The sequence below is a fragment of the Taeniopygia guttata genome, chromosome 3 (assembly GCF_048771995.1).
Source record: "Taeniopygia guttata chromosome 3, bTaeGut7.mat, whole genome shotgun sequence".
In the NCBI taxonomy this organism is placed as follows: domain Eukaryota; kingdom Metazoa; phylum Chordata; class Aves; order Passeriformes; family Estrildidae; genus Taeniopygia; species Taeniopygia guttata.
The window spans coordinates 38074669-38101711 of NC_133027.1; the positions used below are offsets into that span (position 1 = coordinate 38074669).

At 42.4% G+C, this 27043-nt stretch overlaps 1 protein-coding gene across 12 annotated transcripts in view; it reads right to left on the reverse strand.

The window, feature by feature from the left end:
- The window catches only part of BACH2 (BTB domain and CNC homolog 2), a 181867-nt gene that overhangs the window by 21805 nt on the left and 133019 nt on the right, over nucleotides 1-27043 (reverse strand). For all 12 annotated transcript variants that reach the window (XM_072926653.1, XM_030267591.4, XM_030267595.4 and 9 more), the window contains one exon: nucleotides 23059-23313. In XM_072926653.1, the coding sequence (XP_072782754.1) occupies nucleotides 23059-23301 (243 nt within the window). In that variant the 5' untranslated portion in view covers nucleotides 23302-23313. The remainder of the gene's footprint in view (nucleotides 1-23058; nucleotides 23314-27043) is intronic.

The following is a 27043-nucleotide window of genomic DNA, read 5'->3' on the forward strand; positions in this document are numbered from 1 at the left end:
AAGAAGCTGAAAGACAGTCAGCACTAAATGCTAGTAAAGGAGGCAGCATTTGCATGAGATGTAAATAGAGCATTTTCAGCAAAGCATTCTTCTAGTTCTGGGCTCATACTATTCTAAAATTAGGAGGAGGGTTAGCTCACTTCCACATTGGGAACACCATCTTTTTTAAGTGACTTCTGGGTCAGAAATTCTATTTTAAACCTATCTGTACACACACAGGCACCGTGGGAGATGCAGCGCTGTGGGTGAACTGGCTCTGGCTGCCCACTGTACCCATGCCCTCCATGAGGGCTGACCAGACAAGCCATGGAGGCCTCCGTGCTGTTCTGAACACACGGGACGTGGCCTGGGAGCACACGCGGAGGGCTGACATTTCTGCGGATGGGCCGGACTCACTGTGTGCTGCAGAGTTCATCAGTGCATGCTCATTAGTGAGCTGCCCAGACTTCCAGATGTCTCAAAATCCCAGACAAATAGACAAAATCCTCCAATTCTGCACAGACAGTATTTCTTATGGGGGGTGGGAAGGAAGGTTATTTCCAAAGGAAACATGGATGTCTGGTAACCCCATTTGGAATGGCATCTGTATGAAAAGTTGCATCTGGAGCAGGGAAGGTCAACCCCTGCAAAATGCCAGCAAAGTCTGACTTCAATTTAAAGAGGGGAAAAGTGATTAAGGGCAAGAAAAGATCACTGTAAACATGTAGGAATGTAAAACTTGGCAAGGCAGTATCTAAAATGGAGCAAGGGAATGTTTACAGAAATCTGATGCAAACGAACATCAAGAACAGAGAAGAACTGTCTGGTTTGCTATGGGGCGCTATTGGCATTTGCAGCGAAAAGAAATTAAAACATAGGGATTTTTTCCCTGACTCTTAACCTAACAGTCAATTCAGAGTGGTCTTGGAAGGCTTTGCAGGGAAGATCATGGATACTTTGTGTCTGGGTACTGCAAAGGAAAACTAACAAAGCACAACCTTGTTCTGGAGAGCTGGGCTTTAATTTAGTAGACTTTTCAGGGCTAATTTCTCTGTTAATGAGGGCACAGTGCCAATGATCTGCTAGAAGAGAGCAATAAAGCAGAACAGCAAATGCACATGCAATTGTTCCTTTCCAAATAAAGCATACCTGGGGCACATGCAAAGAATAAGTTCATAGGTAGTGGCGTGAGAGGGCAGAGCCCTCTTCTCCCCTCCAGGGATACAATTAAATCTGCAGAACATTAGTTACTAAATCCTACTGAATCGGGGGTAATTTTGGTGGTGAGACTTCCAGACCCACTGAGAATGCACAAGTCCTGACAGAGCGGCGCAGGCGCATGTTATTATCTTTACACATTTGAGTACACTTGTTAAAACTCAACAGGAGCACTGATAGGTTTGCTGTGAAGCGTGCAAGCTGCTTGTAGGTTAATGGTTTATATTTTTAGTATTTTGATTTTCAGGTTAAATTCATCATCAGGCACCTAAGAACATTTAAAAACCCCTCATCTCTTAATTTCCAATCATCAATTCAATTAAGCCATTTTCTGGGGAAGGAAGAAAGGAAGATTGAATCAAACCTCACACACTGAATATCAAATCTCAAACTAAGTATTATTTAAAACAGCTGGATAGAAAAATAGCAGAAATGTAACTGTTTCTTTCAGAAATCCAAATGAATCAGTTATTCACATATTGATTCACAGCAGGTCTACTGTGGTACCTGTTTCACTGGCCTTTCAGCATTGCTACTGCAGTCCAAAGGCACGTGTAGAGCTTTTAAATCCATCTCAGCCCTGATGCTGTCTAATATGCCCAAGCATGTAGCCAACAAACCACCAACTTCTCACTCAGCCAGCGGGTTCCCAGCACTACAAGTTATATAATCAAACACATGCTAGAAAAATAGGAGATAAGATTAGTGACAGTTAACTGCTGCTATTTTTTTCTACAGCCTGAAGAAGGTCTCTGGGATTAAATATTAACTCTAATCTTATTCGCTAAAATTAGCACACAGTGTATTCTTTTTCTTCTACAGCCAATTGCAAGTATAGCACAGAATTTATTTTCAGAGGGTAATCTGATAACCAAAATCAGTCACCAAAGCTGTTATTCCATTAAGAATTAAGAGACTTCCTGGTTATTTACTTGGTTATTTTTACCTGGGATGGTGAAGCCTGGCTTTTTCCTAGCTTGAGCCTATTTGGTTTTGGAAAACTCTCTGAAAGATTTAAGTATATTAGTAGGCTCAAACAGGTCAGTCACATGTGTAAAACCAACAGTGTTAAGACATCATGGTTTGTTCTTATATACGCACACAGGCAGAAATTGTTCTGAAACCATGATCCTTTTACATAAGGTGGGCACATGCAGGAGAGGGGAAAAATCAGAAGAGATGATAAACAGTAGAGTACTTTTGTAACGCAATGCCACACCAATATTTTACTTCCAAATTTCCCCCCTTTAATTTAACAGCATTTAAATGTTCTCTCACCAGCAGGTTGCAGATGTATTTCCCTTATTTATTTGCTCATATGGCTGTGGAGCTCCTAAAAGGAGTAATCACCCTTTAAAAATTCCACTTTGGTGAGAAGATCAGCTGGTTTTTGTTTTATGTAAGCTTTTAAATAACAAAGGAATGTACAAGAAGCTGATGGAGAAGACCAGCAAAGAGAGGCCTTTGTTTTCACTCCAAAACCATTTTTAAAAATTAAGTAGATACCCTACTGACCCCAGTTTAAGATTCTTCCCCCTTTGGTAGTGTATACAAATTTGGTGCAGAAGAGTAACCTGAAGAGCAAGTGACAGACATCGCATCACATTGCAGGGGTGGGAGGCCACCACACCATCACCACGCATTTTCTGGGCACGCACACACACCAGGGGAGCAGAGAAACTGGACACACAGCTCCTTTCTTTACGAGACCCATTACCCAATTATTAATTTCAAAAGTCCCCCTGGAAAAACTGCCATCTGCAAAGCCACACCCTGAGTGGTCTAAGGAGTATCCTGGTTTCTTTCCAGTGCATCCTCCACAACAGTCTCTTGAAACTGTCAAACTGAGAGCTTTAAGAAGATGCTTAACTGCCCTTAGTGATACTTTTACAGAAGATGCCACACTGGAAGTGCTTGTCCAACATCCAATTTTGTGCCTTCAAAAGAAAAAACCTTACAAGTGCTTCCCTCAGCCTTCCCCCATGAAATTCCAGCTGTTGGCCAGACAACAAATTTACACTAGAAGCCCTGACTGTCTGTGTGAGAGTAGAGGGAAACCAAGTGACTTCTCATTCTCCTCTCTCTGGCATAATGAACACATCCAGGGGCAGCATGAGCACTTCAAAAAGCCTCCTCCCTCGGCACCCGAAAGGGAAGGAGAGACCAATATCCCTCAGTGCCTGCAGAGCATTCCAATGTGGCAAGTGTGCCCGCAGGAGGTGAGACAGGGAGGAAGGAGAAGTCATTCACGCTGGGCTCGCCTGGAGGATGGGAAGCAATAATCGCAAACCATGTCCACTGCTCCGTGAGAAGTGCGTCATCGCTGACAGCGGGGCAAGTGGCTTGGAATTGATTGCCGAGCGCAAAGATGGCGTAAACAGCCACTGGATCGATGACCACATTACTGGTTATGTCAGCACTCGGCCACACATGGCTCACGGGTGCAGTGTAGGAGTTGAGGCACCCACATACTTAGGTTTGTCTGAATCAAATTCACTCTCAAAAACCCCAGGCCTTAAGTCTGAGGCCAATAATGTCAGAGGAACCAAAGGGGAAGAGAGAATCAGAAGATGTCTAGGAAATTAAAAAAATAACCTAGACTGTAGTAAAAGTAAAAATAATCTCTGATCCAACTGCAATGCTTATTTTAATCCACAACTTCTAGTTTTATTTCCTCTCAGAGTTACTGAAGCCAAATTGAAATTCTTTCAACCTTTCAAAAGTGAGACTGGTTTCAAATTAATGCAAAGAATTTACTGTTGGAAATCACGACAGTATCCCTGCACATTTTCAGCATCTCCAAAAATTCTGAGGAAAAAGCAATTTGTTGCATTTGCCACACCTTTTGGAATATACACTCTTTATTGAGAAGGAAGGTAGAAATCATAGGCATAAGCCTAATACTGCGATGCAGACACATCTCTGTGCAGGAAGATGCAGGCATCTTACCAAAGATCAATGGACTTGGAAAACACAGCACTTAGAAAACTGAAAGGCTTTAGGATGGGAAGATGCAGTGCTCTTCCATAGCAGGGATGCACTGCCTGCATCACATCTACTCTAAACATCGGATGTTTAGATGTACCTGCCAGATGTACCCATTGAGCAGCCCGAGGTTTTACCATTCACAGCAGTCTTCTGAGCAAAAAGGGACATTTGCCTGCCATATGGCTGCTCCTCTGGGCCACAGAGAAACTCAGTCATGAGAAGTTGGGCAGCTCAGGAAAGCAGCTGTGTGCTGCACGTCTCTCTGCCACCTTCGGCAAAATAGCTCATGGACTGGAGGGGGAAACTTCTTAAACCCCTGAAAGCAAACCTGCCACATGATACCTGCCAGAGCCCTTATTTTAAAATCTCACTCAGTAACCTGTTTTGAAAATACCATTTTATTCTTTTTTTCTAACTAATTCTGTGGCTTGGGGTATGTTGTTGATGTCAGAGGTTGTCCATAGCATAACAAGAACATAGAAAACTCCAAGTTATGGCCTAGAGAATACCTGCAGGCAAGCCTAGGTGAAAAGACTTCGGGAGGAGAACTTTGGGGCTGCTAAGGCGAGACTCTGAGTGAAGGTGTTAAAAAGAAAATTAGAGATGAAGCTGTTTCAAAGAACAGTCTCTCTAAAGGGATAACATGGCCACAATGTTACTCTATCAAAAAAGCACATGTAAAAACCAGTGGCACTAAGTAGCAGTTTAAACACTCAGGCATGAACTGGAAGAGAAAGCAAAGGGAAACATGGCTGTGACACCCATCTGTTTCAAATATTTTTGTGTTTTCCAATGCAATGTGCATCTTAAGAAACCTGTAACACAGTAATGAAGGACGACACAAGAAGGTGGCTCAGCAGAAATGCTGCCTTTGCTCCCTGGGTGCCTGTGCAAGCCATACTGAAACCAGTGGGGAAGAAACAAGCAGAAATGAACAGATCTTAACTGAAAAGCATCATCAGAATTAAAGTGCAACTGTAATTTAAAATTAAAATTAGTCCCACATTTTTGCAAAAGGAAAATTAAACTGACCCCAAGATTAAAAAAGAAAGAAAAACAAGAGAAAGTGTTAGCAGTAAAGGGGGGGTGCGGAAGGAGTGGGAAAGCTTTCACAGAATATAAATTGTGAGAGGAGTCTGTGAATCTGTTTAAGTGCATAACATGAGCCAAAGTGGGTAGAAAAAGGGAAAACAAAAGCAGTTTCAGAACTTTTAGAATAAAGAAAGAATCCTAGAAGCTTTCAAATTACATTAGGAAATATCAAAATAGGCAGAAAATAAAGATGTGTGTAGAATTTTGCTAATTCAGGGGGGTGCTCAGAGGAGTGGCTCAGAGTTTCTGAAACTGTAATTATACAAGTAAGCACAACAACACTGCAGAATTACCGAGACTTGTAAATTCACCAGTACTCCTCTTTCCCAGGCATGGCAGAATGTATTTATGCACACAAACTATGTAATAGTGTATTAAATACACAGTGCATTAAATACACTGTAATTACTTTATAAAAACAAGGAGTACTTCACAGCAAGCCACCTCACTACAAGCCCTACTATTATACTCCATGCAGTGTAGGAGAGGAAGAAGCAGGCTCTGTCAGATATGATTTAAAAACCGCAAGGTTGCACTCTGAGGAAGAGCACTAAGTGGGAAGACAAAGGAGCTGGAGAAGAAGCAGGCTCAGGAGGCAGGGCTGGGTAATATCCGAAGCAGCTCACGGATGCTCTGTCGTGGTTTCCACAGGGCTGACGACACCCATGCTTCTGGCACTGCCTGTCACCCTGTGCTGGCGTAGCACAGCAGATAAAATCACTGGCATCCTTACACTGGGACAGCAGACAGTGCTGCCCATCAAACACTGTAACATTTTAAATCCAGAGACCCTCTTGCTGGGCTGTAGATGGAAATGAATGTAAAAAGCTTTACTATTGCACTTCATGAGGTAACCAAGCAATTACAGCTATTAACTGGTAGGATGAAACCCTGCAAAACTGACCCAGCTTCCTATTTTTAAAAGAAAACCTGCCAAATGCGGCATTTGTTCCAGTTGTCCTTCTTCTCCCCTGCCTTGCCATTTAATTTCTGGTATTTGGACATGCAATTCTTCTGCCATCACCTTGTTTTTGTTCTTGCATGGCTACAACAGATCTGAGGATCATGGTGGCTTTTGTTCCACTGCTTGGAACATTTCATCAATGACCTGCAATGCTGCTCAGCTCAGCAGTGCAGGTCTGCAAGGAGAATCAGACACTGCTGATCCAGCAAAGCTGGTTCCCTCCCATCCTCCACGAGGGGCAGTTAACTCTTCTCTCGGTGGCCCAAAAGGTTAAATCCCACCAGAAAAAAATTGTAGGCATTTGCCTTCTTGTTGATATTTCATGTCTGCTATGAGTAAAAGGTAAATGGCTCTTTTAGTCCCCAAAGGAGTGCAGGCTTAGCAGGAGTGACCCATAGTTAAGAGATCAAAGGCAGGGAAAGATGGGAAGGTTGGACAACAGCATCCCAGTGCAGCCACGGCCTTGTGCCCAACTCTGGGCTGTCCCCAAGGAAATGACTTTCCTCTTTCTGCTTCATACATGATATTTTTAAGATCTACCCAGAAACTGAGTAGAAAACGCCATGTATCCTAGAAGCCCCAGAAAGATTTCACACAGAAAAAGGATGGCATTTCCAGCTTGACTTCCTCAGAGGGTAGAAGGTGGGACTTTACAGCTATTTGTGTGTGTGTGTGTGTGTGTGTGTGTGTGTGTGACTACATATGCTCACGTGCACCCACGCATGCTAGTGTGAGAAAGAAACTAGATAACATGAACGTGTGTGAAAGGGATTGAATTAGCCCCATCTGCTCTGAAAAGATTGTTTTTTCCTTGGATTTCTATTACCATCGTATCATTGCCACACTGGAGTGATTCTAAAAGGCTACAGCTCTGGCAGCCAGCATCATTACAGCTGCTCAGATTATTAACAGCATAAATAAACTCTCAGAGACACTACTAAGAAAATATTAACTACAATTATCACTGCCTGATAAAATAACGAACAGCTAAGTGTTACTCTGCTGCCTCAGTCACCAGTGCGTATTTATGTGTGCTGTGAGCAATGAAAACCAGTTTATGTGCATACTGAAGCACTCTGGAATTGGTTCTTGATACTTTATTTTGTTTTACTTATATTTTTCTAAAGATCAAGCAGCACAGGCTGAAGCTCTGTATTTGCAGAATTCAGTGTACCCTGCCTCCTCTTGTGCTGTATATAATCCCATTAATTCCAAGTGATCAGAAAGCCGTGCCTGTAGCCATGCACATGTCTGTTGGAGGAGGGAGATGGGCAGTGTGCAAGCTACCAGCAGCAACTCTAAAACCTCTTGATGGATTTTTACTCTTGGGCCTTGCTGGCTTTTTCCCTAGATGAGGAGCAAGGGCCCACATGATGTCAATACCGTGTTTGCTGCATGGATACTCCTTGCCTTCACCTTTTCCACTGGCCTGCACCACTTTGGCTTTGTGAGCTTGTTTTTCCTCCCATTTCTCAGTGAAACTCTTGAGTCCTGTTCTTTCTTGAGTGCACTGGGGAGATTTGGCTTGGTTTCTAATTAATAGAAATTATTAATTGCCTGCAAGCACTGGGGAAAAAAGGTCTTAATCGCACAGAGAGCAGGACATGGGAGCAGGAGCCTCTCGCGCCATGTACCATTGCTCCAGCCCCAGCAACACTCTCCTTAGCAGTCATCTCATCTTCGCTGTCTGCTGGAGTTTACCACAAAGAGGAGAAAGAAGCTGGCTGGTCCCGAAACCACTCACTGCAGGGCAGACATTGTGCTGAAGCTGAAGCTCCAGCCTGGGCAGATGGTTCTCACAGCCCCAGGGCAGGAGCGGCTGCCCTCCCCTGAGTGGGACCCTGTGGGTCAGTGCCCTCCCACACCTTCCATGTCTTCCCAGGAAAGAAAGGGAATGGTGGCAGGGTGACACAGGAAGAACAGGCACATTACTGAGCTGAACACACACACTGGGACCCTTCTGCCTGAGCATGGGAGGCCAGTCCATGGTGAGAGCAGATGCCTGGGGAAAGGGCCATATCCCTGCCAGGTATGAAGGAAAATTAGAAAGATGCTGGAGAGGGCAGCTGCAACTAAATACAGGTTGAAAGGAAGGCAAAACCACAATACTGAGTGAGAGAAAGGAGAAGGGGGGATTTTCTAAAACAGCTTCCCTCAACCTAAGCCAAAAAAATCATGCACTGTACCGTTAGTGTTTTTACCCCGCTGCCTTTTCTGATAGTTTCTGTAGCATCTCATGCTCTCTCCCTGGTCTCTTTTTCCCTCTGCAAGCCTTTTGTTCCACCAACCCCCACTCCAGTGCTTACTGCCAGCTTCCAGCAGCCACGGCAGGGCCACCTTTCCATTTGTGCAGCCTGGGGCTCTCCTTGCCTGCACTGGTACGACAGTGACAGATGAAGAAAAGTGGGGTGCAGAGGCAGGAGGAAACATCATCTTCAAGTGCCCCCCTCTGCCAGCTGTAAGGGAAGGAAGGACAACAAGGAGGAGGTGACCTTCTCCCTCCACAGAAATCACTGTGAGAATGAACCTCTGCTCCTGGGAGGGGAAGAGTCGAACCACAACCCTCCTTACTATTTTCTCTCCAGTATCCTCCCTCTCTTCGTTCTCAGCAATTGGCCTCTTGGCCCAAATTGGTCACTGAAGCAGGTTAGCTGTGGCTTGGCCTGAATAAGTGACCTACATTAATTTTTCTTCTGTAATTAAAGTTGTCTTCTGTGAAACAATTTGCAAGAACTTTGGAAAAGAAAACACTGTATTGTTCCATACATGTTTTCAAATAAAAAATTTTCTCTTCAAATGAACTTTGTCCCCCAAAAAGCCTCTATGGAAGGTAAAACACAGAGAATGGTAAAGGATTCGTTGAAGAAGAACTGAAGTTCATTTTAAATCAGTGTACCATGTACAAATGCTGTCTTACAAATAGGATTATTTAATTTAAACCTTAGATCTGTCAAGTTCCATTACTTCAAATGGAGCCTGTCATTTCTTGACTTCATTATAAATCAGGATTATATTACAATTTATGTTAGGTAAAGTCTGCTTCCACAGGCGATGGTGAAAAAAAAAATTACACAGCAGTCAGTAAATAGAGCAAAGTCACCGCACTGTTCTTGAAAGGCAAAAAGTCATCTTGCTAAATGAGGGTCCGAGCTGTCCTGTACCAAGACTGTTCCTAATAAATAAAAGACCTCTGGGAAAAGTGCTGAGCATACGCTGGATCTATTTTCAGCTTGCATCAGCAGCTGCTGCCCCTGGGATCGCATCTTTGCTCATACCCTACACCATATGTAATCACTCCAGTGCTGCAACCAGTAAGATAATGAAAGAGCATGGCATAAATCTATACTTGAGTGGAATGCTAAATGAGAAAAATAATACAAAAAAGGGGGAAATAAACCACATTTTCAAGTCATTAGGAAGAAAGACTTTGACATATGAAGTGTTGCAACCATTAATAGCACTTATCATATAGAGTGGAGACAAAGAGACAAATTAATCAAACTGACAGAACTGGGACATTTTATGCTAATGCAGGCTCCTGGGTTTTCGTTTGTATTCCTCTGTGTCTGGAAAACTGATACCATTACAGGGCAGGAAATTGCATGAATAACATGCAACAGATCATAAAAATTCGCACACCAAGTGCAGAAACACTGCCAAAAGCACTGTAAAAACAAGGCTAGAGACCTCAACAGAGGAGCTCCCAACAGCTAATGAATGCAAATAAGTACAGGAATATTTCCCATCCATGCATAACAATGAGACATAGGCTGTGACTCCAGAGTCTCCAATAGTGTAGGTAAAATAAAGCCTGGAGAGCAAACATGCAGATAGCTGGGGGGAACTGCTGGCCAAGCCAGGGTCTGAATGTGTTTGCAGTATTGCAGCCAGCAGTTTAAAGCCACTGGGGAACTGGCACAGCCAAGTGTCGCCTCTTTCCGAAAGTACTGCTATGTTAGATTTAATTTAATGTTTCAGGTACAAGAGACAGGGAAGGAGGATGTGAGAGGAAACAGAACAGTCACAAAACAGCACATAATCACACAAACCAAAAATCCCCCAGTCCCTGTGCAAATGCACCGCACACTGTAAAACCCACACAGATAAAGACATTTAAAACACCGAATGTGCTTGCTGTCCAAAGTCACAGCCATGTTGTAAGGGGCAGGAAATGGTAAGAACTACAGGAATGCTGGGCAGGGCATGGTGTAATGCAGGATCTTGCCAAGGTTCCCTCAGTTGCTGTAGAGGCTTCTCAAGGACCTTTTAAAGCCCCTGGCAAAACAGAGCCCTGCTGAAGTGCAGAGAACTCATCAGCCATATAGACTCCAAAGGCAAACACTTTCACTTGACAGGCAGCCATGGCATTTCTCATTGTTGTTTTCTAAAAAAGCGATTTTTACCCCCTGTACAGCAGCTACCGCACAAACCTAAAGCAAGGAACAACTCTGGGAGGGTAAAAGGAGTAAAGCTGATACCTTTTGCAGCTGAGTCATTTCTAGCACTGCTCTCACCTTCCCCAGAATAGAATGATATATAGCTGATAGGATAGAGCAAGAGCATTTACATGCCAATACTATGTGCATAAAAAGGGTGTGGAAATGCCAGACTGCCCAGGGGCTGCTGCTTTCCCAAGTCCTTCCCACATTTGGTGCTGGCAACCCCATATTCAGAGGTGGCAGGGCAGCAGGTGGTCCACCTCAGCAGGGATGGGCATGGGGAGCACAAAATACAAACCCCAGCTCCCCATCACTCTCCAGCAGACCAATGTGGTGGTTTTACAGAGTTTTAGCCATGTGAACAGGGTTTATCCCCAAAACTCCTTCTGTCCCTTTGGTCACTAATAGAGTTCCAACATGGTACTCAGCATTGTACCAAAAAAAGGGCATGCACACACCAAAGAAAGCTAGTCCAAAAGCTTTCTGAGGACAATGACAGAGTCACCTTTGTTCTAACAGGAGAAATCAGAAATAGCCATTAATCTTGTAAATACACACCCATCTGACAGATGGACAAGAGTTGCAATCTGCAAATGGAATTACTCTCTCCCTTAAATTAAAAAAAAATTGATAGCACAGACAAGTAATTACAGAAGAGCCTCATGAAAACCTTGGCTTTAAGAAAACAGTAGTATGGGAATGAATTGGTCAAGTAGTTATAACCACTTTGATTTCTTCTGATTTTTACAATAGAAAAGACACCTTGGAGTCTCTTGGGAACACACATGACCCCTGCTGTTGAGAACACATATGACCCCATACCTTTTCTTTTCCTTTACTCAAATCAGAGCAGTTTGGGAAAAGAAAAGCCTAGATGTAAGTAAAACATCCATTCCCGAAAGAGAATAGAGAGGACTTTACTACCACCTTATCATTCAACCAAGAGGCTGAAAGCACAAGTGACAAGAAATGACCATAAATTCTCACAGCCTTCTAGTTAAGCAATTCCTCTGCAGAAAAGCAGTTATAAAACCAAAATATAACTTGGTAAGATAATTCAGATTAAAACCATATCTGAGAACTAAGATGAGAGTGCAAGAGCAGATGATACAGTCTGGTTCTCCAAGGCTGGGGTTGACCTGAAACCCTCTGCAGAGCAGTTTATGTGTTCAGTGCCTGTCTGTCCTACAGAGCTGCTTGCAGAGGTCCAGTGTAGCTCCTACTAGGATCACCATGGCTGTGTGCCACCAGCTGAAGACAAAGGCCAGAAACATAATTAAATGTTTGTCTTTAAAAAAGTACTTGTGTATGCTCTCTCAGCTGAGTTTTCAAATTGGAGAGTTCATGCATAATAGTGAAATAAAACCTGTAAGGGAAGGATTAGGCCCCTCTCTGAAAAGGAAGCAAAACTAAACCAAGCCTGAGGTAGCCCTTATTGGGTGTTCTCAGTCCTCTAATTGCAAGACACACTGAAGATAGGGAAAAAAGTAAAGGAAGTCAGTGATTTAAAGGCTTCTGCCACTACAGAAAGCAATGGTTTCTGCTTTTTGAATGCAGTGATGACTTTGTAAATGTGAACAAGTTTCTTTGTAGAATGCCCCAATGCTTATATATCTCAGGGACATCTCTTCATTCTTCCCTTCCTTGGACAATGGTATAGATATTATGTGACCTCAATAGCTACTGCTTATATAAACTGGGCAAAAATGACAAGGAGAGATGGCTCTTACAAAAGAAGGCAACTCTCCATTTCTTGTGCCTTGCATTTGACAAATCAATTGCAACATTTAAAACATACCCATTAAAATGTGGTTTGATGTGTTCAGTCTCCTGAAAACTAGCAAATTCAAGGAATAGACAGAAACTTCTTGATTTATTTTTATGTCCAAACAAAACTGCCATATGCAGAAAGCCATCCATGGCACAAGAAGAAAATGTGCAGTCAGACAAAAATAAGGTTAAAAAATAGTTGAATTCAACAGGCAGATTGAATGGCTGCAGACCTATCCACCTCAAGTCCAGCTTTCCCTTCCAGAAACAGAAATAAGCACTAGTCCTCTATGGAGATCAGAAGGGAAGTTGTCAGGTTTTGTCTCTCCACAGCTTTTTCCTGTCTTGAAAGTTTACTGGCTCCAACATTGTCCTTTGAAGGAAACAGGAAACAACTGAAACTTACTCTGTTTTTACTTGACCAGGAATCCTCTGACAGGAAAATTTTCTCTGAAGGCTGCCTGTATATCTGAGGAGAGAGGTGGCAAGGCACGTTGTACTACTGCTGTGTGGTCAGAGATGGAAAGATATTTTGCTTTCAGAGTTGTTCAAGACTTGTTTCTTATTAGCTGCAGGCCCTTGAAACAGATAACCACAGGTCTGAATATCAAAGGTAAGTGAAAACCCAAGACATTTCTCAGAAACAAAAGTTTTCTTTACACAGTCAGAAACGTAGTCTCAGCCTCCTAGATTGCAGTCTCAAAAATCCAGGACCACTTGATCAAAAATATTTTTCCCAGAAACTAAGAACTGTACTGGTAAAGTCTGAATAGACAATTCTTTTTTCTTTTGATCTACTCTCTAAACCTCAAAACATTAACACAGACTGCATTCCCATCCATTCTGGGAACATAAAGTAGGAGGTATATGCAGAGATGTGGGAATTTGGTCCTATCACAACTCAAAGCAAAGAAATTCCAAGCAGAGCATTACCATGTGTTTCAAGTACAATACACTGGATGCCCACATGTCTTTGAACTATTAGCCCTGTCCAGGCCCCTTTCTGAGCGAATTAATTTATTTAGATGTTCTCCTTTCTCTATTACTATCCCCATAAACCCACCTCAGCCCTGTCTTCGGGAAGTACATCTGACACTGCAGGAACAGAAGGAAGCACTGAGAACACAATAGGATCCATGAATCCATCCTGGCTCACACTTGCCAAACCTCTCTGCTATCCTTACAATAAGTCTGTACTCTTCCATTTTTCTCAAGTGTTGTTCTGAAACGATGAGCAGCTGCTGCAGGGAATGATGCGGACCAGGTGCAATATATACTCAGCTAAATATTGTTCCTTCAACACTAAAAGAAAGATGGCCTGTTTTTGATGTCCTGAAAACCTACAGCTCCCATTTGCCAAGAATGATCAGCTCTCTTTGGAGGAGATTAAGTCTTGCTAGGAACCTGCTCGTCTGTTGTTTGGGATATATGGGGTGGTCTGCAACTGCTGTCACTTAAACAAAATTTCCTAATTAAGCATCCTCAAAGTGCTCCAGTCTCCTGGTGAGGGACAGGAAGCCTGTGGCTATTCACAGACTCATTCTGATCTGCCCCAGGCCTCCAATCCTACTTTCCTCTTGGATCTGGCAGTTTCAGCAGTTGTTGTCAATGGCAGTGCACAGGACCTCAGGAGTGATGCAAGAAGAACAGGCAGAGGACACAGAGCAGACTTCATCTGTCACTCAGGACCAGTCACCCAGGTAAGGTGAGCAGCTCCATCCTACCCTGATCATCCTGGGAAATGCTGCAGCTAGTCCAACAAGTTCCAGTGCCTTATACAGAGGGAAGAAAATGAGACTGAAACTGGCTGAGGACTGATAAGCTGGAAGCTCTAGGTCGGGTATGTGGGCTGCTCTGGGATCAGCAGCTGTGCCAGCTGTGGGTTAGTCTGTTCACCTCCGTGTGAGGTAATGTGAACCAGAGCATTTAGAGAGAGGTAAACATTGCTGAGTGGTTCACACAAGGTGATTTAATTATCACTGACCTGATGCACAGACCTGTGCTGTAATTCCCATCTGATGCATCAGCTTCCACTCCAGCATGTGCAGAGAGGTGATTACAGTATTTTATCTGGTCACAAGAGACCTCAGAAATCCAGTGCTGAAGGTTTTATATTACCATTTTTTAACTTCAGAGCCGATACCTCTGAATTCCAGCTGTTTGGTGACACCTTGTTTATATTTTGGTTTTACTGAAAGTTTTAGCATTGCAGTTTTCTGCCATTCTCAGTTCAGCTATGGTTATTTTGACTGTGAACCCCCAGCAAGGAGCAAAGTACCATTCCAACTGCAAGTCAACTTTCTCCACAATGTCTTTTAAAGGCTTCTAAATTAAGAAATAAAAATTCAACTACTTTTATATGCAGGAAAATAGACACAGTTAAATGCACACTTTCATTCCATCAACTCTTAGAAGGTCAGATTAACCAAAGAGAGAGACCGAAAGATTGATTAACAAATCTGATCTATCTTCTTTTAGGATGTTGAATTCCACTGAACTACACCAGTACTGAGCACCAAATTTCTTAAAGGGGTATCTAAATCTTGTTGCTCTCAAAGGCCATTTGCCTTTACAGTTATGAAACAATGTGCAGTCACACATATATCATTGAAGAGTTTGTTGCTAAAAACTCCTGCCAAATTTTTCAGTTAATTTTAATCTGGCTTCAAAACAATCGCCAGTGGCTCTCTAGATATCTTTCTCCAGTAATCTACAACATGCTTCCTAGAGAGATGCCTGATACTTTCTTTTCATTTAAGTCTTTAAACAACCACACAAGCCTCCTCTCAAGGGCTTTCAGAGAAATTAAAACTCACTGTTTTAAACAAACCAAGCCTGGGCTAGATCTGTAGTTTGACCAGCTACAGCTGCTCCAAGTTATTTATTTTATTAAAGTAAATAAAGTACCCAAGGAAAAAGCTTTTAGTAGTGTTAGACTGCACTGGAACTCAGAGGTGTTTGCTGGCTGTCTCTTGTCAAAATGGGACAGATGAAAATTCATTACAGCACAAAAATCCTGGAATAAAGCAGCCATTTTGCTCTTTAGAGTTTGCATCAAATTTAACAGAATGTTTGTGTCTACTTCTTCCTTCAAAAAAAGCCTACATTGCAAAACTCACAAAAAGCATCTCATTACCAAATCCTTGTACAATTCAATTGCCTTCTGCTCACCTAAACCCCATACTTCACTTCCAAATTGAGCCATACTTCCCTAGGCTTAATGTTTGTTGACTGCTGCAACGCATCATTTGAATACATAGCATATTCCACCCCATAACATGCTCAATTTCATTAGTAGCTGAGAAAAACAGGCAGTCTGACAATATTCACCAGGGAATCCTTGTCAGAAAGTGCTATATGAAGATTAAAATCTTATTTTTTAGGGGTCTTGGGAACAAAACTTGGTACTGTAATCAGAAAGAACCTTACAGGTTGTGTTGTCTGATGTTGTGAAGCTGACAGGTGTCTTCATTGGACCATACCTATCTGTTTAGTCAAATTCCCAGCCTGTATTTCTGGACTCTAAAAGAGCATATACCTCATTTGAAATCTTTAAAAAAATTGAAAGGGGTTTTTAGAGAAGAGATAAAGCAAAGGTAAGAGAACTGTAAGTGAAGGGGGAGGAGAGGGAGAAATCTTTCAGTCTGCAGGGCCAGAGTGCTCAGAGCTGAGGCACAGTCATGGCTCAACCATCTCATTCTCATTCATATATATTTGAACACAGCAAATAAAAACAAAACCCCAAACAAACAAACAAAACCAACTCACGTCCTGTTACGCATTCTTATTGCTTCTTCTCATGCCCTTAACATAGGACTCACTATTCAAGCTTTTACATTTTAGATGTTTGTTATATTTGTTATATTTGACCAAAAAAGTTTCCACACTGCAAACTGCCTTTTCACTAGCAAGTGCAATCACAGTCAATCAGCCCAACTGAACAGTAATGGCAGGCAGGAGTCTAACAGAGGCAAAAAAAATTGAGTCCAGTTATTGCTATGGTGAATTTTGTTCTGCGCATTCGTCTCCCAATCCCCTTCCACAGTACACTTTTATATGCCTACTCCAATACATAAATAAATTGTACAACTATTGCTAAAGGGTGGGAAAAGAGCTATTGCAAGATTTTCTCTACTTAACATATATACATGTCTTCTGTTTTGATTTTTCAAGCCTAGCTCTCACCACAACATAGATGTATTTTGCTTTTCTCCACCTGAAAAGATCAGAGAATGTTATGAATAGCAAGACAGCCCTCATCAGAAAATAATGGAAGTTAGACTATGCAGAATGAAAAGTATGTGGCTAGTTTCTTCATCACATTTGAGGCATGAAAAATCAAGCAGTGCTGGAAGCTTTTGCAGTGATACATGGATGGAATTTCATTTCACAACTTGAAGATCTCATTTCTGTTTTATTGCTCACCTACTAGAAACAAAATACATCGTTTGCACTTTGTACTGTGCTACATAAGTAACACACATAAAACAACATCCTATTCTGTCTCATAGTTTCTCCTGAATTAGAGTCCTGTCATGTTAGACTTCAAAGAGTACCCAAAAGCTCAGTTTTACTCTCAATACAGAACTGCAGCCTCCAGTCATCCCTCTGTGTGGTCAGTGCCAGCACTGTGGGGCAGTAGAGAAAAAAACACATTTGCAGGGAGGAATTTAACAAACCAAAGACCCAACCTTCTATCCATATGAACTGATTAAAGTGGCATTACTGAGGTAAGGTTGAAACCTAAGTGAGTTTGAAGCCTGATGGAGATAACCCTTTTCCACTACAAAAAGCTCTGGAGATGAAGGGAATAATGGCTTTCAGGTTCTTGCCACCTCCTGAGCCAAAGCAGAAATAATTTTGGCCAGTGCTGCCATCTGTGAGGAACATCAATGGCCAATACAGTCATGAAAAGAGAAAACCACATTAATGCTTTACATTCTCTAAGAGCTAACCTTAGCTACTCCTAATGTATCTCCAGGGTGCCAATGAAAAAGGGTCTTTTGTTCCCTACTGTGTTAAACATCCCTCCAGCTGGGAAATAAACTTTTTGCCCTCTTGCTCCTCTTTTCCACATTTATCACCTCTTTCACTCTATGCTCCTGTGCAGTGCACTCCCAGCTCAGTCCCTACACTCTTCAAAGATATTATATTTATACATACCAAGAATACACAGAAAGGAAAAAGACAAAGTAAGAGAACACTGTTTATTTCTAGAGAGATAAAAGGAATAGTAAGTGCCTTTAGCCATCAGGGTATATAATAGTAGACCTCCTCATCCCGCCTTTGATTTTCTCCTCATCGCAATCATCTCTCGTCGGCTAATTCCCATTTTTCCCTCAGGCTGGCAGGTTGGCATGGATGGTTAGCAGCTGCCAGTATTTCTCCTCCCTGTCAGCTACGAGCCATGCTAATGTTAGATGCCTGGCTCAGTCCCACCCGGAGTGCTGCTGCATGCCTTCGCCTTCCAATACACTCAGCTTTTGCCAGCCTTGAATCCCAAATCCGAGGTCCTGTCCTGCCTTTCTCCCTGCAAAGCTTAACCAACCGTGTGAGGGATTAACCCACGCCAACCGAAGAAACAAATGACAAATTTCACAGGACTAGACCCTGTGGGGAAAAGGCAGGTTTCGCAGCAGTGAAGGAGAGAGAATGTGGAGGAATTCAGCCTTTACATCTACTTTGAAAATCATTCTCTTAACAGCAAAGGAAAGAGCTGTGTGGATCAATCCAACAACCTCATTCTAACAGAGATGTTGCTTCCTTTTGCCCCTTGGAATACTCGGACACCATAGATAGCTCAGTTTAATCCTTTTGGAAGACAACATTCCCAGCAGACAATTCATTGCACTAAAAAAGGTCACCACTCTGAAACAGATTCAAGAAATTCAAGACCTACAGGTAAAACTAACCAACCTACTGGGAAAGCAAGTTTCTAAAAGAACACAAAGGCTGGTATCAGACCAGTGTAAAGAAAGCTTTGGTCTGCTGGTTTCAGAAAACCTTTGTTTAGCTTCATCTGAGAGGAAGGCATTTGGTGCTCTCACGGATGGTGACAATTTTTTTCAAATGTAAGCCACCAAATCAAAAAAATGCAAGCAACATTGAGAATCTCAATTTCTAACCTGTAGGAATTGAATGCCACTGAGGAGTTTTACTTGTTGCTGTTTCTATTTCTGCCTTTTCACCATTTAACTGCACCCGCGGCTTGCAAAAGTGAATAAGATGTTTGCACAGATGATGCTTCTTTGTCCAGTGCCCAGCTTTCACCTTGCCCATGCAGACTCGCTGTGCACTTCCATTAGCAGAGTTAGGCAGGTAATAATAGCAAATAAAAAGCTCATTTGATGAAGCACTGGCTCCTTCTCAAGTAAAGTTGAGTACCACTACAGCATGAATGACTCAATCATCTACTCGAGAGCTATTACTTGCAGCGATGAAGCAAAGTTAATTGGATAACGGCCTGCTGCCAGCTAATATTGGCATGACCTACAATACCCCTGGCTGACAGCCGTGTCTCTCTCCATCACACCTTTTTTTGTAATCTGGATGGGAAGTGGAAACCATTAAAAAAACCTCATAAGTGCCATTTAACTTCTTATCATAAATTAAAAACTTAATTAAGTGCCTTGTTAGAGGAAGGAAGACCAGTTTTTGTGATTAAATAAAACAAAACAACAGTTAGGGGTATGGAGTGAATAACGAACTTTACAGCTTCAAACTCAGTTCTTTGAAAGTACTAATTCTGGGTTGCATTTATCAGCACCTGCTAGAGGAAAACTGCATTAATTGCTGAAAAACACCCTGGGTAAAAGTAGGCAAGGTTCCAGTTGTTTGGCAAAACTGAAAATGAAGAAAAAAGCATAGAAGTTAAGAGCTAATAGGGCCCTCTTTTATTAGCTGGAGGCAGCTGAAACACTCAATTTCTCTGTCTTGCTCTGAGGGCTGATAGTTCACACACCACAGCCACATCTGAGCCCTTGCTATTATGCAGCTTGTCTATATACTGAAATATGTTGCCTTAACAAAAGGTGCGGTACAAAATCAAATTACCAAGGCTAGCACAAAAGGGTTTATGGAAACTCTTCAATCAGTGCAGAATTAGCTCCATACTGACTTTGTTTAAGTTGATTAAGGAAAGGTTTGAACTGAGGCCTGTTAAGACATGCTTGAACTAACCTGAAATGTCTAACATGAGGTTTTGCAGTGGTTTAAAACCCTCTAAATCCAACTAGTCCCAATTCTGTGTGTGCACAATGTCTCCCTACTGAAATGACTGGTGTGTTGTAGAGACTGCTCTCGCTTGTAACTGGATATAAACAAGAAATAATGTGAAAAACATCTGTTCCCTGTTTAGCTAGACAACAGTTAACAATGTCTGGATGCCAGATTAACAAAATGACCCCAACATGCTATGAAGTAAAAAAAAAGTCTGCAGTTTAGACTTCAGAGGCAGATTTACTGCTTTGAATAATCAGAAGTAAGTTCTTTTCTTTGATGTTAAGCTTCCTCACACCAACATAACATGAATGTAAAAGCTTTATATATACAGCTTTATCCAGCTCCAACATCAAACCTTTGAGAAATAACAATAACAACAATGCTCTTTCTCCACAACGTACTTCAGCAGCTTTCAAACTATGCTCAGATTTAAAATATAGTGTTTGTGTGGTTGATTTAAAAATAGCTCTGTAAATTTATGAGCAATTTCACCTATGGAAAAGTTCTGAACAGTGAAGACTACATTTAAAAATTCTTTTCAATATCTGTTTTTCTATAATATTATACACCAACATAAATTGTGTTTAAGCACAAAAAAAGTAGTCGCTTTCAACTTTTGTCTGAATTTTTTCCACTGGAGGAATAACCCCCTACATGACAGAGCAAGTCAGTTTTCACACATACCTTAAAAAATAATTCACTGCTGCCAGAGCTCTGCAGACCACAGTCTGAAAAACAGCAGCCTTGGGAAGCGTCCTTAGCTCGTGAACCAAAGATGACCCTGCTAACTTCTTTAAATGCAGTATAACTAAGATGGTGCTTCCTCTGCCTTATCAGCTTTTAAAAACCAGGAGTATTTCAGTTCCTCTTAAAGAGAGCTCCGACGCCGTGGGAGGCACTTCCCATATCTCTGCACAGGCACCTACCTAAATGCCCAGCGCTGTGAAGCTGAGCAACACCAGAAGCAGAGACGTGCATCTTAACCAAGGAGTAACTGAGAAATAGTGAGGTGCATCAGGCAGCTCTCCTTATCCAAAGCAATTAGCTTCTGTGAGGAAATATTAGCTGACCACCTCACACACAGATATTCCAGTAAAGTAGCCACTAAGAGAACTAAGATTCATTGTGTTTAGCAGCAATTAATTTGCATGTGGAAAATAAAATATCTGTACAAGTAAACATTGGTAACTTTATCATTATCTCTTTTAATAGGCCAAGAGAGTTCTTTTCCAGGATGAGAAAGTCAAAGCTCTGGTGCTCTGCTACAAACAGAAGCATGCAGCAAAGTGGCAGTGGGTAAGGCATGACAATTTCAAAGTTCTTGAAGAAACCTTAAGAACTAGGTTCACTACTTCTGCAACTCCACGAGCTTCACTGGAGCCATAAGAGCAGCCACTGTAACCCTAAATTACAAAATTTTTTTTATCTTTCATTGAGTTACATTCTAAAATGTAAGACTTTAATACTTCATTTATTTGAAGAGGATTCACTTAAATAGAAATTATTTAAAGTTGAACTGGAGGATATTTTTCTTAGACAGCATCTCATATAAAACACATAGAAAGACAAACCTTTGTATTTTAAATCTTCAGTGTCATATTAACATAGGACTAGGTGACCTAGTGCAAGCACATTATGACCCCTCCACTGGCCTGCAGCTCAGCACCTCACTGCTGCTGGAATTAGAAATCTTCTAATTTCCAATCTACTTTTACTGAAAGCCAATTGAAACCAATCAATGCTTGAGCCAACAGCGTCTTTGGGCATTAAAGAGAAATTCCTCCTCTTGGCTGTTTCAGCTCCTCTGCCTAACTAGAGCTGCAGCACATCTCGATTGTCACACCAGCAATATGAGTCTGCCGTGGTCCTTTCTTCTCCTCCTTTAGCCTGGGCTCATTCTTCTGAACATCTCAGTCTGTCTTCTACATGCTTATTTGAATGTCAATTACTTTTCTTTATGTAATGGGATCTGAATTATACACAGAGGTTTCACTAAGATATCATAGAAGAGCACTGCAATTTCACACCTCTGCACCCTTGGGCATGTTTTGTCACCTCTCTGCTCCTATCCTTGCTTTGTGGCAAGAAAGCCATGCAACAGTGACTGAGACTTGATTCTTCCACTGGAAATTATTAGTGGATACTGCAGAATTTAAGTGTGCATCCTAGAGCATCCTCTGCGATACCTCTAAACTTCTACGCAAAATGTCTGGGTTGAAGTGTCTTCATGACTAATACTCAGTGTCAGGACTCATGAAGTCACAGCCAGTGACCTACTTCTAATGTTCTCCAACTTGTGCTGTGACAACATTACAATGCTGCTGAAGTCTCTGGAGAACTAAACCAGAGGGGGAAAAAATGATGTGTGACACTTTGGGACCTGTCATCATTTCAAAACACACCATGCCTCCTCAAGGGTGTTAAGCAAATGATGGTGAAAAATCTTCCGTATGCCAGAGTACCTTCCCACTGAGCGACTACTGTGCTGTGCCCTGGGTATGTTGTCACCCTCCTCATGCCACCCTTCCCAGCTGGAGACACCAGACAGGCAGTGCCAAGGCAACAGGCGATGGCAGCCCTGGCCATCAGGCATGCACCTCCCCTCTGTGGGCAGCAAAGCCACCAGCATGCCCTATGGTAGATGTGCTGTCACGGCTCTACGGCTGTGAGGAAATTACTGTGGGGGCGGAAGCCAGCCAGTGAGATTCTGTGATAAAATAAAGTAAACTTTCCAGTGAGGTATGTGTTTTCTACGTCCCTGGGCTTCCTGCTGTGGGAGCTATGCTGCATGACAAAACCTCTTCTTTCTGACAGACTGAGTTCATGGTTTCTTAGTGGAAAACACAGTTAAATCCCAAACTCTTTATGAGGGGAGCTGTGAGGAAGCCACTCTGAATGAGGAACAGAAAAGGGGAAAGAAGTGGAATAAAGATATGAGCTGCCAGAGAGGGGTGGACAGCAATGGAACTCCCAACAACATGACAGCTCAAATGATTTTTCAGCAATAACCTGCCATGTAGCTGTCACATCACTCCTTTCAAATTTCCTGCCTATAAGAGCAGAGGGATATCAGGGTCCTAATACTGCCCTGAACGAGGCTATGGTAATGAAATGTTTGGTACAATTCCTTCAGCAGCAGTGACAAAGGTGAGCTGAAGCATCTTAAAGCTTTGCCTCCATCATAAGGCTGGCATGGTGTGAACATGTCCAAACTTCAGTGATTTGCAACCCACCCAAACACAAAAAGCACATCCTGAGCTGTGCTGGGGCAGCCACTGATACCTAAACCACCCTCCCTCTGGCCACCCAACAGAGCACAGAGGTTTTCCTCCCCAGGCAGGAAGAAGGGGCGCGTTGTTATGGTGGGGGCACGGTGACATACTGTACCTCTTCCGGCAGGCTGACCACCAGGTCATTTTCCGTCTGCCCAACCAAGGCCTGCAAGAAGTACTCGCTGCAGGCAGCCAGCACAGCCCGGTGGGCGCGGAACTCCTTCCCCTCCACGATCAGCGTCACGTCACAGAGAATGTCCTGCTTCCGCTGGTCATTTAAGCAGAGGAGAATATTGGTACAGTGCACCGTTGACTCATACACATACATGGGGGAGTCAGTCTTCTCATCCACAGACATGCCGTTCACACCCTGCAGGGGACAAGGGAGAAGAAAGCACAAACAAGGTGGTGAGGAGCAGCATGGTCCCTGGGTGAATTTGGTATGGTGAGATTCAACCTAATATCTGGATACATCAAGACCACAGCCAAGCAGCCCGTTAATGCTTAAACCCAAGAAAGTTCCTAGGGAAAGATACCACGATTGATACTGGTTTGATGCCACTGGATTTCACCCTGTCATGCTTGGATTACCTACTTGCCCCACCAACTTCTCCCCTCAAAACCAAAATAGGGTTTAGACAGACTGCGAAGTGCTTTTCTTCAACCACCTACTATGCATCTCCAATTTCCAATTTAGTAATGGCAATAACATGGGGACATTGGAAATTTTAAAAGATTTTAGAAAAAAAAAGCTAGAGTGACTGTTGGGTTTTCTAATAGTAAAAAAAGGGCTTTGCGCTTGCTTCTGATATTTTCAGATCAAAGGGAAAAACCCCTAAAACCCCCAAGTCTACTCTCCAGTGGACAGGCAGCACTACACAGTCACATTGAAGACCTTGGCTCAACTAAAAGGCAAGGTGGAACTGTACCTGAGGAAGACAAGCCACTAACTATAGCAACTTAATTTCTTAATCAGAATTTTAAGCCTTAAGTGGCAGAGAAAGATATTTAGCAGCTCCAGAATAAATCTGTATGAATCTCCAGAATAAAACATGTATGGCTAAAGCAACATGCCTTCATCAGTGGCTTAATGCCATTTACAGAAGAGTAGATCTTCCCGAATTCCAGATCCATAGACCCAAAAAATCCCTTCACCTGAATGGATGTCCAGCCCCACACAGCCTATGGGTGCTGAGGCTACTCCTGCCTGCAGGTCTCCCCCTTCTGACTGAAGAGCAGAGGTTGGAATGGTGTAAGACCCGTTACACATCCACTGCTACTGTCCGAGTCAGGGAAATTCTCTGCCTGATGTTCTGCAGTTTCTGACGTGTAGAACTGGCAAAACCTCTGAATATGGTGACTGGATTTGCAGTGGTGATGGTGGAGGGCAACAGCTCTCCCCAGTACCCCACACTGCATGAACCCCCTTTGCATTTGAACACATTGAAGTCATTAATTTACCCAAAACATCTTCCCCAGCATTAGACTAAATCCTTTTTGCATTAATTTCCCATTTCAACTTCTCTGAGTAGGAAGGTGTAAAAGCCTGTGACTGAACAGACTATGTATCCCAAACCAAACTTGCTTGTTTTCAGACTTATATGGGAAAAAAGATTATTTGTACATATTACTCTATCTGCTGCTGAAGGGAAAGTTGTGCAAATCCACAAGCCTGCAGCATTTTAAAGGAATTATTCTTCCTTATTCAGAACAACAACTACCTTCTGAAAGGTAAAATTCAGAGGCATCAAGGGCTAAGGGATGGTATTTTGGTACAGTACTGCTGGAACTATAAATACCTGACTAGCATATCAAGCAAAAGCAAAATTCCTCCTCTGTTACTTTTTAATGTGGATTGTTGCAGCATTCTCCTTTGCTAGTGCAATATAGAGGCACATCACTAGACACAACGTGATTTCAAACTATTTTTCTTGCTGTGAGTTCAAACTAGGTTACCATTTCCCTACAGTGCCATTTGAAAGACACTAATCATCTAGACAAGAATGGACTTAAGAAGACACACTTGTTACTTATATTGACTTAACTTCTCAATGGTAACTTCATCTTCCCACCTTTATATGAGTATTTTTAAGCCAGTGGCTATGATGACTCCGTACAGAATAGGTATTTTTGCCAACAGTGCAAAACTGTAATATTACTGGAAGTCTTAATGGAATGCTTGCAGATTCTCTTTTACTGGTATTTTCAATCTTTATGCTGACTCATGCTACACTTTTGAGCACTCAGCCGAAATGCTTATATGAACAGAAAAAACCCACAACCAACCAACACAGATTAGTCCTTCAACAACTTAACATGTAGAGGGAAGATACATAGCTGCTAATTGGTCTGCATACAGACAGGGGAGGGAGACACTTTGGGGGGTGAGTTATACCAGCTGGATTTCTTAACCAGAAATAAAAAAAAAAGAAATTTTCTCCGTATAAATTGAGACTAATGAGAAGAATTGACAGCAATCATGTTATTAGCACTCCACCAAGGTAAAAGAGAAAATGACACTTAGCTCATCTCACTAACATCTTTCTGTATAACTCAACTCTGATGCTAACGATAGCACTACAATGATGTTCTAAGTGGTCACTCTTTCGTGCTATGAAATGAAAGAGTTTACAAGAACAATCTAGTGGGAAAACCTGAGAGTTGCAAATGACAATGCAAAAGGGAAAGCAGTAAGCTTTTTCCTCCCCTTTATTTTCCAGGCATGTCTTATGCCTGTAATATCTCAGATGATGAAAAAAGGACAAGAAACCCGACACCTGGCAGATAATGCCTTAGAAAAAACCCACCAAACCCCAGATAGCCTGAAATTGCGATCCTCTCTTACAGTAATAGTGCAATTTGTGTGAATCAAACCCCGAATTACTTAGTTACTAATTAGTAATTTCTCACTTTTTAACTACACCTCTCATCAAGTGTATTTTTTTAAAAAAATTGCTGCATGTGCTGTGAAATGCTGAAAATACCATGGTGTATTTCCCCACTGGTGAGCAAGCCTGTCTTCTCTGCTAGGAAACCTGGGCGGTGCAGTCCTGAGGTGCTGCGCTGTAAACTGCACCTGCGCTCCCTGAAAGGACCTCCACCCAGCTGCTTACATCATCATACTTTCCAAAGGCTACTGTTGTGACTCCAGGGGCTTCCTGAAGGTGGATCCATGCTATTCACCTTCCCACAGCCACTGAGAATCCACATGGATGCCCTGTCTGGCAGCTGTGATCTCAGCCTTCCACAGACTTCCCCCTGACCGTGCCCCGGGCTGCTCTAGGAAGCACCCCGAGCCCTGCATTGCGCACAGGGAAACCGGGGCTGGACTATGGCTCAGGACCACCTATTTATCAGCTTTTAATGTTTCAACACGAGTGATTTACAGTCTTTCCTTTTCCATGATCTGCCATCCACCACATGACCTCCAGACACGAGGTGTTTCCTATCCAAGAGGGCTTTATCCTGCAGGAAAGGTGCAAGATGGTGAAACCCTTCACTGGGAAGTATATTGTTAATTTTCACAGGGAAAGAGTTTAAAGGGCAAAGAGAAAAGGTCACTGTAGGACTTTGGCATGCAGTAGCACAAAAATTAGAAGAATTCAACTCTTTTTCCCCCCCTTTTCTTAGAATAAAAAGACCCAGGGATCTGGTATTATCTCTGAACTCTGAGGCAAGCTGGGCTGCAAGCCTTTTACACAGTGTTAATTCAAACTGCATCATTTTTTGCTGAATTCAGTATTATGCTGAGTTTGCAAAACCTTATTCATGGAAATCATTGCTACACACTTCGTATTTCTTCAAACAGAAAAGGGAATGTCTTAGCAAGCCTTTCTCTGGCTCAAAAGAACATGCTGTGCATTTGTTTGCATATAGGTCACCATGCTGCCAGAAAAAGCCTCTATGAAACAAAAGTTTCCAGAAACTGGCAGGAACTATTGTGGGCAAGGGAAGCACCATTGAAACCAAGCCAAAAAAGTTGCTAGTAAAGGCCAGCAACTGCAGTGAAGTGAAATGAAATGTTACTTACACGTTCCTTCCATAGTGATGGGTGGAAGATCCCACCAAACCCTTCTCCATGGGCAACATGGAAGAACCAT